Raw genomic sequence first — 14,501 nt, forward strand, 5'->3', positions numbered from 1 at the left:
TAGAGTTTTGCCACGAGAACGCACTGGAATGCGTTCCTCTTCCAACAACACCAAAGAAGACTGTACACATGGACATCACCAGATGGTCAACACCAAAATCAGATTGATTACATTCTTTGCAGCCAAAGAAGGAGAAGCTCTATAGTCACCAAAAACAAGACCAGGAGCGGACTGTGGCTCAGATCATGAACTCCTCATTGCCAAATTCAGACTGAAATTGAAGAAAGTAGGGAAAACCACTAGAACATTCAGGTATGACCTAAATCAAATCCCTTACAATTATACAGTGGAAGTGAGAAATAGATTTAAGGGACTAGATCTGGTAGACAGAGTGCCTTGTGAACTATGGACGGAGGTTCATGACATTGTACAGGAGGCAGGGATCAAGGCCATCCCCAAGAAAAAGAAATGCAAAAAGGCAAAATGGTTGTCTGAGGAGGCCTTACAAACAGCTGTGAAAAGAAGAGAAGCCAAAAGCAAAGGAAAAAAGAAAAGATACCCATTTAATGCAGAGTTCCAAAGAATAGCAAGGAGAGATAAGAAAGCCTTCCTCAGTTATGAGTGCAAAGAAATCGAGGAAAACAACAAAATGGGAAAGACTAGAGATGTCTTCAAGAAAATTAGAGATACCAAGGGAACATTTCAGGCAAAGATGGGAACAATAAAGGACACAAATGGTAGGGACCTAACAGAAGCAGAAGACATTCAGAAGAGGTGGCAAGAATATACAGAGGAACTATACAAAAAAGATTTCAGGACCCAGATAATCACGATAGTGTGATCACTCACCTAGAGCCAGACTTCCTGGAATGTGAAGTCAAGTGGGCCTTAGAAAGCATCACTACGCACAAAGCTAGCGGAGGTGATGGAATTCCAGTTGAGCTATTTCAAATCCTGAAAGATAATGCTGTGAAAGTGCTGCACTCAATATGCCAGCAAATTTAGAAAACTCAGCAGTGGCCACAGGACTGGAAAAGGTCAGTTTTCGTTCCAATCCCAAAGAAAGGCAACGTTAAAGAATGCTCAAACTACCGCACAATTGCACTCATCTCACACGCTAGTAAAGAAATGCTCAAAATTCTCCAAGCCAGGCTTCAGCAATACGTGAACCGGGAACTTCCAGATGTTCAAACTGGTTTTAGAAAAAGCAGAGGAACCAGAGATCAAATTGCCAACATCTGCTGGATCATGGAAAAAGCAAGAGAGTTCCAGAAAAACATCTATTTCTGCTTTATTGACTCTGCCAAAGCCTTTGACTGTGTGGATAACAATAAACTGTGGGAAATTCTTCAAGAGATGGGAATACCAGACCACCTGACCTGCCCCTTGAGAAATCTGTATGTAGGTTAGAAAGCAACAGTTAGATCTGGACATGGAACAATAGACTGGTTCCAAATAGGAAAAGGAGTACATCAAGGCTGTATATTGTCACCTTTTTTCTTTAACTTACATGCATCATGAGAGATGCTGGGCTGGATGAAGCACAAGCTGGACTCAAGACTGCCAGTAGAAGTATCAATAACCTCAGATATGCAGATGATACCACCCTTATGGCAGAAAAGTGAAGAAGAACTAAAGATCCTCTTGAGGAAAGTGAAAGAGGAAAGTGAAAATGTTAGCTTAAAGCTCAACATTCAGAAAACTAAGATTATGGCGTCCAGTCTCATCACTTCATGGCAAATAGATGGGGAAACAGTGGAAACAGTGGCTGACTTTGTTTTTTTGGGCTCCAAAATCACTGCTGATGGTGACTGCAGGCATGAAATTAAAAGACACTTCCTCCTTGGACAGAAAGTTATGACTAGCCTAGATAGCATATTAAAAGGCAGAGACATTACTTTGCCAACAGTGGTCCGTCTAGTCAAGGCTATGGTTTTTCCAGTAGTCATGTATGGATGTGAGAGTTGGAGTATAAAGAAAGCTGAGCATCAAAGAATTGATGCTTTTCAACTGTGCTGTTGGAGAAGACTCTTGAGAGTCCCTTGGACTGCAAAGAAATCCAACCAGTCCATCCTAAAGGAGATCAGTCCTGAGTGTTCATTAGAAGGACTGATGTTGAAGCTGAAACTCCAATACTTTGGCCACCTGATGCAAAGAGTGGACTCATTGCAAAAGACCCTGATAGTGGGAAAGATTGAAGGCAGGAGGAAAAGGAGACAACAGAGGATGAGATGGTTGGATGGTATCACTGACTCGATGGACAGGATTTGGGGTCAACTCCGGGAGTTGGTGATGGACAGAGAGGCCTGGCATGCTGTGGTCCATGGGTCACAAAGAGTCAGACACAACTGAACTGAACTGAATATTAATTCCAGAGCACAATAAGAGTACCTCAAAATCATGTTGCTTAATTTAAAAGAACTGTTCTGAAACCCATACTATTCACTACTCTTACGTGGATTGGTAAGAAAAGTGAAATATATTTTCCAAAAGCTTAATGGGTAGTTACTATGTGCTAGAGACAACTGTAAGCATTGTACATGCACAAAATAATTTTTAAGGTAATTATTATTTTAATCTCCATTTTGAAGATGAAGAAACCAAAGCACAGAGAGGATGAATCCAAAATCACATAGATAACAGGTGATAGAAACAGGATTTGAACTTCCAGTCAGAACTCTTCATTATGCTCTGCTGCCACTTTGTAATAACTGTGCTACTAGCAGCCACCCACAGATCCGATATCTGAGAGTAAAGTTGAATAACAACAGAAAGATGAAGGATTAAATTTATGCAAAGAGGACAGTAAGAAACAGAGGGAAGAAGACAAGTGAGGGAGGAGGCAATTTGAAAAAGGGGTATTATAGAAGAAGGAAATTTAAAAAATAAAGACTGGTCAACGACGTCAAAATAGTTAACAGAAAAGAATACACACTAAACAATAGTAAGAATAATAAAAGACTATCAAATATGATAATTAAAGTCAGTGGAAGATTTATCAAGGACATTTTAGAGAGAATAAGCTTTAGGAATGAATGAGATTTTGTTAATTATACTTCAATAAAGCTAGAAAGAAAGGATGAAAGGAGAGTTGAGAGAATGGTATCATGGAATGTATACATTTCTATATACTTGAAGGAAGGAAAAGAGAAAGATTATTGGCAGCTTTAAAAGACAGCAGGTATGATATAAATTTTTAACTATTACAGTTAAAGGTATTCTGATAGGAAACTATACTATTTAAGAATAGCAAGGAGGAGGGCTTGTAAGAATATAATATTATCATTATTAGAATGTAATGCTATCAGTCTTAAGCATGCCCTCAGAGATACATACCATGTTCTTAGACTACTAAGAACAGCAGACACACAAGTATGAATCATGATTCATTTTTTTTTCATGGTTCATTTTTAATGCTCAATTAATCAATTATAGTTCTTATGAATAGACAATAGATGAGTTAATATTTTTAGCATTTTATAAAATGTATTATACTTACTGACTTACGCCTGTATTACATTATTTTTTACAAAAAATTTCTCTAAACAGGGAGTCCACAAAAGATATTTTTACTTGGATTTTTCAGATTTAAAAGTGGGGCAGTATCAGAGTAATTGTGATGCTTAAAGGGGAAAAAAAATGAATGAACAATAAAACAACAACAACAAAATCTACTATCATAAGGAAAGGCAAGCACAACCACAAATTATTATCTTGTAGTGTACCTTGAAAGAGAAGCTCATCATCATTTTCTTAACAAATTAACTCATTAGGAAAAATAAGGCTAGTTTAAGCTATAAAACTACTAATTAGCATATCCATTTGTTCCGTTAATGGCATTTTAAACTTACATGGCAGTATGTCCTTATATCTGTTCTTTTTAACATTTTCTTCTTTTTCTCCAGTGGCTGTGGGATAAATCTTTTCTGTTCTATATTTGGTTGACAATCTTCTTAGTCGCTTAAAATTTAAAAAAAAGAAGATTCAAATTTAGAAAAACATTACTATTTCAAAATGTTAATGAAAATTTGAATGATAAATAGCTCTTCATTGAATTTTGCTAACCCCAATTTCTCACAACGCAGTTTCTTGTTTTTCTAAGTTCACGGTATCTCCCTAGTGCTTAATAATTAAGCCCTTAATAATTAACCCTAAGATTTTTTTTCTTAGCATAAGAGCAAACCTAAGATTAATATTCCAACTAGTAATTTTAAAAGGGGGGCAGTAGAATAACAGTGGTAAAGAATCCACCTAACAATGCAGGACTCAAGAGACTGGGTTTGATCTCTGGGTGTGGGAGATCCCCTGGAGTAGGAAATGGAAACCCGGTCCAGTATTCTTGCCTGGAAAGTTCTATGGACAGAGGAGCCTGGCGGGTTACAGTCCATGGGGTCACAAAACAGTTGCACATGACTGAGCAACTGAGCACAACAAGGCATCAGATATGAATAATTTTATTTAAAGAAACCATTAATAAGCTGAGTCAGAATATTTAACTCAGGATCTGAAAAACAAACTTTAAAATCACACCTAAAACATTACATAAAAGTTCTTATTTCTTCTCTCAATAAACCTTGAGCACCCATGATGTGCCAGGCTCCTTCCAAGGTATAAGCTAATAATTACTTATAAGACACTGCAAAACAAAGTTGTTTGATACTCAATTGGAAATGTTCAACAAAGACCAATTCTGCTTATTCAGTGCATTACAGAAGTGGTTTGTGAGTTAGTGAGAAATTCTTACCACATATGGCAGTAGGGATGTTCTTTGGGCTGGAATATTTCTGCATGTCAGTAATACACTTCCTGCTTTCAGAAGCACTGAAAGTCAGCATTGTGAATTGTTTAAATTCACTACTCAACCACATTGCTGAAATCTAATTTCAAAGAAGCCTACTTTCTTCCAGGCTTAAAAACATATCAAAGGCATTCTCGTTTTACTATTCAACCAAAGTATTAAATACAAATGAAAAAGATGTCTGGTAACATTTAACTTTTTCACCATTTTATTTTTGTTCCTTGTGATACTGATAATTAAGCAACTAAGAATAATATGTCCGTATTTTTATAGATAGAACTTTAATTGAAGATCCTTAACTTATTCTTGTATTGACATACTTAACATTTAACATTTGAAATAATCTTAAAGTAGACCCTCACATAGAATAGTAAGCTTTTTTTGTTCTTTTCTGAAAAAACTCCTAAATTTTATCATCCCAATCTTAAGAGACCTAAAGCAGGAATGTATGTTTTTTAAAAATGAAAAATCTTAACTAGAATTTTGTTTTGCACAGGCACAATGCCAAAGCAAAACTGTCCACTTTTATGATGTTATTTCCTGTAGTAATAAAGTTTTTAAAGTATGTAAGTGCATGCGGGGGCAGGGAATTGTAGTTATTTAGAAAGTAAACGGGCTGTTGGTGAGGGTGTGGGAAGACCAGAACTTTGATGCCAACACTGGTAGAAAAGAATATTAGTACAACCCCTAAGGAGGGTAATTTGGCAATTACAAATACACATAACCTCTTAACCTAGGAACTTAACTTCTACAAATTTGTTCTCTAGATTAATGGCACACGCTCATGAAATGATGTACACACAAAGTTATTTATGGCAGAATTATTTATAACAGGAAAAGAACACAAAATTGGAAAAGACAGTAGAGGACTGGCTAAAAAGATTTGTTTCATTTACAGAAGTAGATATGATAGGGCTGAAAACAAATGAAGAAGCTCTTAATATACAGTGATATGGAGAGATCTCAAAAATATATCTTAAGTGTAAAAAAGCAGAGAACACAGTAGTGTATATAGTACTGTTAGTGTTAAAAATATTTATTTGTATTTGCTTATACATGCATAAAACATCTCTGAAACTATTTATAAAGATTGTGGTCTATGGGGAAGAGAATGAGTAGCTGTACGATATGGATGGGAAGGAAACATTACTATACATTCTTTCATACATTTTGGATTATATGAATGCATGACCTATTCAAAAATAAAATTGTTTAAAAAAAAGTAGAAAAGATTATTCACGATTTCTTTATTCTACATTAACAAAGATCCTCCTAGTTACTTACAATATATCTTGCATATTTAGTCAGAATTTTTGTATTTTCTCTGCTCAAAGATTTTCAAATATAGTATCAATGTATTACAAAATATTCTATGTGAATGTGACTAACAGAAAGATAGCAATCCAAACAGTAGCAGAAACACAGGGGTAATAGAATATAACTTAGGTAGCTATCATTGGAAAAAAAAAACACCACACGCACACACTAAAAAAAAAAAAAAAAACCAACAAAAAACTACAAAGAAAAGGAAAGAAGGAATGAATTTAATTGTAAACTGTAAATGCACTTCTGGAATACCTGCTCCAGTCACTCCAAGCATTTCTTCTTTTATAAGATAAATTATGTTATTTAAATGTGCAAATTAAAATTTTTATAGGAAATGACTTTTCATTTCTCATATAATGAAACTTTAAGAACACTTTTGTGTACGAGTAGATATCTAATTTGAGTCTGAATTTTTATAGATCCAGTTTTCTTACAGACTAACACAACATGGGATGTTTTTCTACAGGCTTCCAACAAATCTAAGTAGCGTACTTAGAAATTTTCTTACCTCTTAGAGATACTAACCTATGTTCTTATCTCTTAGAGATAATCTATGATATAGTATCAATAAAACCATAGTGGTCCATTAAACATAAAAAATTGTTTTGTGCATTTGAAAAATTGACATAAAAAATTCTACCCAACTATATCAAAAAGATATCTTCAAATAGGAACTTATTTCCTAACAAAAAATCAGCTTCATAGTTGGTTGAATTAAAAGTGTTGATCTGAAACTCTCTAGCTGCAAGACACAGAATATATTTAACCTGTGTCTCCTCCTCTGCGATCTGAGGATAATAACTACTCTCAGCAAAGAGCCTGGCATGAAAAAAATGGGCTCAATAATTGTTAACAATTACTACAGAATATTACTGAAACTCTTTAAATGTTATTTGCTACTACCATTTTCTTCCTTTCTTTAAATAAAACCTTTCCTAGATCAGAAATCACACATATTCTAGGCAATTTGTTTTCCTGGGAGTGTTGCATATTATAAAGCATGCTTCATTCATACTGTCAATTTTGAGCATGCTTCACAATCACCTGGAGGGCTTGTTAGACCAGAGACTGCAGGGACCCATCCTCAGAATTTATATTTAATGAGTTCCCAGGTGATGCTGCTGCTGCTGTCTGGAGTCTGTGCTTAAGAACCCCTGCTGTAAAGTATGTTCAAGGAGGAGTATAGTGACTGAACTGCATGATAAGTACATAAAGAGAATGCATGTTACTTCCTCTACTAAACTTTAAACTCTATGAGTACAAGATTACTGTCAGATTAAAAAGTGTAATGCCCTGTATTACTAGAGCATACTTAATGCTTATATGTTAAATAAGTTAATTTTAGAATAAGATCTGAATGCTGGGCTAAACAAAAGAAAATGGTTTTATTTTTTTAATACCACATAAAATTTAATGTCTCAGTAGTGCCTGGAGGAAACATAGCACCACCAAGGTTTATTTAACTTTATGAAATGGAAAGTATTTACACAAATAATGTCATTTTAATTTCCTGACCACCATTTCCATTATCTGTAGTGAAGTTGTCACTATGAAATTGATAAACATGTCATAATGTACTAAGGAACGTTATTTTTAAGTATAGTGCTATGTGACAGTTGTATGAGAACAGCACTGAACCAAACACTAATAAAAATTATTTATTTATTAAGTTACACATAATTATACTGAAGCAAGAAAATACTTTGAAATCACTGTTCTAACTGAGTAAAAATATAGCTAAATGGTATATTTACCTAAACTTATAAGTATTATTCACACCCTTTATTATGTGTGGCTTTTTTAACTAAGCAAATGAAAAAAACCTTTAAGAAAGACATTTTCAGGTACCCTTAAAAGTCTTGAGAAAAATCACATAATAAACTCATATAATTCGACTCTAGAGTTTCTATTCTATAAAGCAAGTCTAGTCATTTTAAATCCCACACCTAAAAATTCTCCAATGGGTCTATCACGTCCTAGACAAATTACCAAATCCTTTAATTTTAACATATTTTGAAAGCTGCCTGTCTAATTTCCCAGCTTCTTTTTATAACACTCTCTCACACAGAGTATGACACTTCAGCCATACAGATTTACCACCATCGCCACCACCACCACCAGCAACCTTCCACCCCTCATTATGGTTCTACAGGTTTTACTCTTCCTGGTAAGTTAATAGGAGGACTCTGGCTAGAGTGTTATTTCCTTTCCGAAGCCTCTCTTAAACCTTCCCTTCCTCATTGCTCCCAATTCCCAGAACTAAGTAGTCAAGAATTCATTGCTCCATTACCGCTTGTGAAAAGTATTTATAGTTTAATGTCTCACCCATTAGACTATAATACTGAAGACAGAGACTGGGTATCTTATTGTACTTTATAAACTAGTGCAGTGCAAATCACATTAAAACGAGTGATTTCAAGAACTGTTTAATTAGATTTCTCAGACAAGTCACAGAGATGTCTCTGATACGTTAGAATTTGTGATGCAAACAAAAATAGGGTTTAACAATCACTGTGCTTTTAAAGTTTCAAACAAATCACTTTCTCTTTACTTTTTAAAAACACAAAAGTTTTACTCCCCAATCCTAAATCAGTAACTGATTCCCAGAGGACTCTAAAGCCATATACAATATGACTATCCTCTTTAAGGTATCCAGTTGTGTGTCAAGACTTGGTTCTTTAAAGCGTAGAACAGTTTCCTTGTTTATCTAAGGACCAAAGCTAATGAGAATGTGTTTGTGATACTTGTTGACTCCAGAACTCTGTCTACTCAATTGTCCACTGGGTGTCCCACAGGCATCACAAAATGTCCAAAGCACATGTCTACACAGCACTACCATTCAACAGTCACTCAAGCCTAAAAGCTGGGAATCATCCTGACTCCTACCTTTACCTCCTCTCACCTCAACATCCAATCAATCCATTAGCAAGCTGTGTTAGCTCCACCCCTCAAATTTATCTAATTATTTTCATATTAACAAAACAGAATTCAGAGTACATGTAGACAAGAACAAGTATTAAATTTGATTCTTACCTAGATTTTCAATCAGGAAAATTAAGAAAACAAACTGACAGAAAAACAGTAGAGCTTAAATAAAATTAAGGTAACTCAAATTCTTTTTGGTGTAAAGATGGAAAATAGATAAATTAGGTATTGGAGATCAAGCCTTCTCATACTTAGTTACTAGGCCATACACTACTGCCTCCAATTCCTAAATGTCCCCAACAATTGAAAAAAAAACAGTATCAACTTCATAAGACACTAATTTTAGTAAATATGCACACAAGAACATGCAAATCATAATAATGTAGCTTAAAGTTAAAGTGAAATTACTTACTTTAAGCTTTAGTTATACTGTAGCAAAATATAAGAATAACTGAACAGTACTGCTTTTGCCATTGCTCTGAATATTTCTGAAGCAATTAGGAAAATTCATCTGAAGTTTTAAAAGGCAGAAAAGTTTTAAAATTCATCTACGTATACTGTGGCACATAGTTGGCACACAGTAACAACTGTGAGATGGAAAAAATTCATCTGTTTTTATGCCTAAAATATTAACGTCGTCACAAAAAGCCCCTGAATCATAATACTACTGGGTTAACCCAATGACAATAACTGGATGATTATTAAGACAAAATTAAAAAATTTAAAACCTCAAATACAAAGTAGCAGCAGTAAGTAGTAAAATCAGAGTATAATTTCCATAAAACATATACTATCTCTAAATGGCTATTCTTTATATCTTTAAAAATATATTTATGTAAAAATATGTATGCTACTAATAATAACTGTTATAAGCAATTAAAATAACAGGTCTTTCAACTACACAACTGCAATGTTTACCTTTAGTTGTAAATTATGCAACTCTGCCTTTCAAAATTCATCTTCCTATCTTTGCTCACCCTTTTATCTACTGCTGCATGACAGACTACCTTATCTGTCATTCTTCTTCAGAAGTGCATAGCTATGCCTTCTCATTAAAGCTAAGTCAGGGCCCATACTACTGCTGCTAAGTCGCTTCAGTCGTGTCCGGCTCTGTGCGACCCCATAGACGGCAGCCCACCAGGCTCTGCCGTCCCTGGGATTCTCCAGGCAAGAATACTGGAGTGGGTTGCCATTTCCTCCTCCAGTGCATGAAAGTGAAAAGGGAAAGTGAAGTCGCTCAGTCGTGTCCGACTCTTTGCGACCCCATGGGCTTCAGCCTACCAGGCTCCTCCGTCCATGGGGTTTCCCAGGCAAGAGTACTGGAGTGGGGTGCCATTGCCTTCTCCAGAGCCCATACAGCTGATTCATTTTGCTGTGCAGTAGAAACTAACATAACATTGTAAGGCAACTATACTCCAATGAAAATTACTTAAAAAAAAATCTAAGCCAGGGCTGATACTTAAAAGACATACTTTGAAGTAAACAGGGGCCAATTGTGGGCTTCCCAGGTAGCACAGCAATATAAAAAAAAAAATTCAACTGCCCATGCAGGAGATGTAGGTTTGATCCCTGGGTCAGGAAGATCCCCTGGAGGAGGAAACAGCAACCCGTTCCAGTCTTCTTCCCTGGAGAATCCAATGGAAGGATGAGCCTGGTGGGCCGTAGTTCACAGGGTCACAAAGAATTGGACACGAAAGAAAATGCATGCATAAAAGGGGCTAATCTTACCAGTCTTTAGGTAATAAAACGATTTTACTCTTTGTTCACATAAATTTCAATGCTTCAGTTATTTTCAATTGGCTAAGCAAACTCCTTGCTTCTTTACAGCTCAGTACAGAAATCATCTTGTTGAAACATTTCCTGAGAATAGTACTGGCACCCTACCCCATATTCCACTTCCTCTCATATTGCTTCCTCATTTCTACTCACAGCACTTGATATTTCTCTCTCATCTAGGACATATCCCAATTCGCAATAATTATTTATATGTGTACATATACCATCCCTGACAGAATATGAGTTCCTGGAAGATAGAGACCATGTCTCTTATGCTATTAACAACAGCTACTACCAGCGTAACCTGTGACAAACTCCAGCAAGTCAATAACACTGTTTAGGTCTCCTCAGGTGGTAATATTCAGAGGGAAAGGATGCAAATCAGAATTGGCCAGTAAACTTAGGAAGTGATTTTCCTTCCCTCCTTAAACTTCATTACCACTTCATAACAAGACAGCTTTGAGTCAAAGAAGCTAGGGTTCAATTCCTAGTTCCATTAAACACTAGCAAAAGAGATGTCTTCAACATAGTAGTTTTATAATACTCCATGAATGGATGAAGCAATAGAACTTCATTTTGAGAATTAGTTTTTAAAAACTTTTTACTGCAGACTTTATATTTTAAAACAATAAATATGGCAAAACACAAAAGCTAACAGAAAAAAGGTAGTAAAAAATTTCACATCAAGCCTATAATCATTTTTTGCATACCCTAGACAACAAGCAAATGGCTTGCTTTTCTTATAGGAAAGACTCTGGTTCTCTAGTTGGAAAAGAAAATATAGTACTTTCTCAAGATCAAAATATTAGAAGGATGTAATTCAAGTTTATCCTTTGCCTACCTCTAGGCTATTTTTTTTTTAATGTAAAAAAACTAGAATCCTATTTGAACTAAGAGAACAATACAATTGTTTTGCTAATACAGCAAATGGAGGGACTTCTGTTGAGGTTCAGTGGTTAATACTCTGTGGCTACTGAAAAGGTCATGGGTTCAATCCCTGGTGAAGCAACTAATATCCCACATGCCATGTGGTTTAGTCTAAAAATAAATGTAAAAAATAATTAATAATTTAAATACAGCAAATGGGAAAAAATGGGTTCTCAAGTTTATTTTACTTTTGTTTCTGTTCACAAAGTCCTCAGCTTCTCTTTCATCTCTTTCTTCATCATCCTTTATCTCATGCCTCTCTAACCATTTAACTCATGCAACCACTGACTCCGTATTTTCAATGTCAAGCCCAACTTCAAATATTTTCTTCCACTGTCCCCACAGCAAATTGCTCAAAAATTTCAAAAATCTACATATTAATACTCTGGCTTCTGACTATGCCTCTCTTCGTCTGGTAATGTCTTGATTTAAGAAAACACAATCAATACAGTTCTCTTTACTCTGTAGTCTAAACTGGGAAATACTCTATGCCCAGACTTTCAAAGTATTCCAAAGCAATTCATCACTAATCTCATTATTCCAAAATATATAGTATAAATATACAGTTAACTTGAGGATTTTGAGTCCCAGAGTCAACACATTAAGTTACAATAACTGTCCAACTAAAAAATAAAGACCCCTCAAATTAATAGCATGGATGCAGAATTCATATTTTCATCTTTGCAAAAACAAATGTAGCACAGGAAGAGTCAACTTTGCAGTTTCAGTTCAGTTCAGTTCAGTCGCGTCCGACTCTTTGCGACCCCATGAATCACAGCACACCAGGCCTCCCTGTCTATCACCAACTCCTGGAGTCTACCCAAAATCATGTCCATCCAGTCAGTGATGCCATCCAGCCATCCCATCCTCTGTCGTCCCCTTCTCCTCCTGCCCCCAATCCTTCCCAGCATTAGGGTCTTTTCCAATGAGTCAACTCTTCACATTAGGTGGCCAAAGTATTGGAGTTTCAGCTTCAACATCAGTCCTTCGAATGAACACTCAGGACTGATCTCCCCTAGGATGGACTGGTTGGATCTTCTTGCAGTCCAAGGGACTCTCTAGAGTCTTCTCCAACACCACAATTCAAAAGCATCAATTCTTCGGCGCTCAGCTTTCTTCACCATCCAACTCTCACATCCATACATGACTACTGGAAAAACCATAGCCTTGACTAGACAGACCTTTGTTGACAAAGTAATGTCTCTGCTTTTAAATATGCTATCTAGGTTGGTCATAACTTTCCTTCCAAGGAGTAAGCATCTTTTAATTTCATGGCTGCAATCACCATCTGCAGTGATTTTGGAGCCCAAAAAAATAAAGTCTGACACTGTTTCCACTATTTCCCCATCTATTTGCCATGAAGTGATGGGACCAGATGCCATGATCTTAGTTTTCTGAATGTTGAGCTTTAAGCCAACTTTTTCACTCTCCTCTTTCACTTTAATCAAGAGGCTCTTCAGTTCTTCGCTTTCTGCCATAAGGGTGGTGTCATCTGCATATCTGAGGTTATTGATATTTCTCCTGAATCTTGATTCCAGCTTGTGTTTCTTCCAGCCCAGAGTTTCTCATGATGTACTCTGCATATTAAGAAAGCTGAATTCATATTTACCACTATATGGAAATGAAACTTATACTTCTGGTAAACCGTTAACTCCTGAACTTCCTGAAAATTTCATTCTTCTCTTTACCACTTGTACTGAAAACTACTTCTATGAAGTCACCAATAATCTCCAAAAGGCATCAAAATTAATACCCTCAATTCCTATAAAGTGTTTAACAAATGATCTGAGCACCAAAGAATTGATGCTTTTGGACCGTGGTGTTGGAGAAGACTCTTGAGAATCCCTTGGACTGCAAGAAGATCCAACCAGTCCATCCTAAAGGAGATCAGTCCTGGGTGTTCATTGGAAGGACTGATGTTGAAGCTGAAACTCCAATACTTTGGCCACCTGATGTGAAGAGCTGACTCACTGGAAAAGACCCTAATGCAGGGCAAGATTGAGGGCAGGAGGAGAAGGGGACGACAGAGGATGAGATGGCTGGATGGCATTGCCGATTCGATGCACATGGGTTGGGTGGACTCAGGGAGTTGGTGATGGACAGGGAGGCCTGGCGTGCTGTGGCTCATGGGGTCACAAAGAGTCGGACACAACTGAGCAACTGAACTGAACTGAACTACCTCTTTTTAAAACTCTTTTCTTCTATTCCATGAAACAACTGTCTCTTGACTTTCCTCTTACCCTTTCTAGTCCTTTAGGCATGTATTCTCTATTCAACTATTTTCTCCTCAAATTTTGTCTTTTAGCAAGTCTATCCCCTGCTTACTCCTTTAACTATTACACTGGGCTTTGCTGGTGGCTCAGTGGTGAAGAATCCGCCTGTCAATGCAGGATACACAGGTTCGATCCCTGGGTTGGGAAGATACCCTGAGGAAGGAAATGGCAACCTGCTGCAGTATTCTTGCCTGGAATCCCACGGACAAGAGGAGCCTGGCAGGCTGTAGTGCATAGTGTCGAAAAAGAGCAGGACACAACTTAATGACTAAACAACAAACAACTATTATATTACACAATCCCCAAATCTGTGTCTTCTGGAACATCCACAACAGCCTCTCAAATCTAACTAGATACAAAGAAATTGACTGATTTTTTCAAATGCTTGTATGTCCCTTTTGATTTTCATGGCACCTCTGCCCTCCTTAGCCATTGAGGCGTAAAACCTCACAGCAGTTTTGGACTTTCCCCGCTTATCTGTCCACTTGCTTCCTCTCAAATCCAACCAGTTTCAAGTTCTAGTGAGAATACTTCAG

The 14,501-nt window shown here is 36.5% G+C and overlaps 1 protein-coding gene across 20 annotated transcripts in view; it reads right to left on the reverse strand.

The window, feature by feature from the left end:
• Window positions 1-14,501, reverse strand: part of PTPN12 (protein tyrosine phosphatase non-receptor type 12) — a 93,096-nt gene that overhangs the window by 49,977 nt on the left and 28,618 nt on the right. For 18 of the 20 annotated variants that reach the window (XR_014067188.1, XR_014067189.1, XR_014067185.1 and 15 more), the window contains one exon: window positions 3,792-3,900. The exons of 1 other annotated variant lie outside the window; for it this stretch is intronic. Coding sequence is in view for 6 of the 19 variants with exons in the window: in XM_081535716.1 (XP_081391842.1) it covers window positions 3,792-3,900 (109 nt within the window). In the remaining 13 variants the exon portion in view is untranslated. Of the gene's footprint in view, window positions 1-3,791; window positions 3,901-4,684; window positions 4,756-14,501 lie in introns of those variants that run through there. One more of the 20 variants, XM_081535723.1, reaches the window with a different exon arrangement.

Source organism: Giraffa tippelskirchi, chromosome 10 (assembly GCF_054371585.1).
Source record: "Giraffa tippelskirchi isolate mGirTip1 chromosome 10, T2T-mGirTip1v1.2.pri, whole genome shotgun sequence".
NCBI classification, from domain to species: Eukaryota; Metazoa; Chordata; class Mammalia; order Artiodactyla; family Giraffidae; genus Giraffa; species Giraffa tippelskirchi.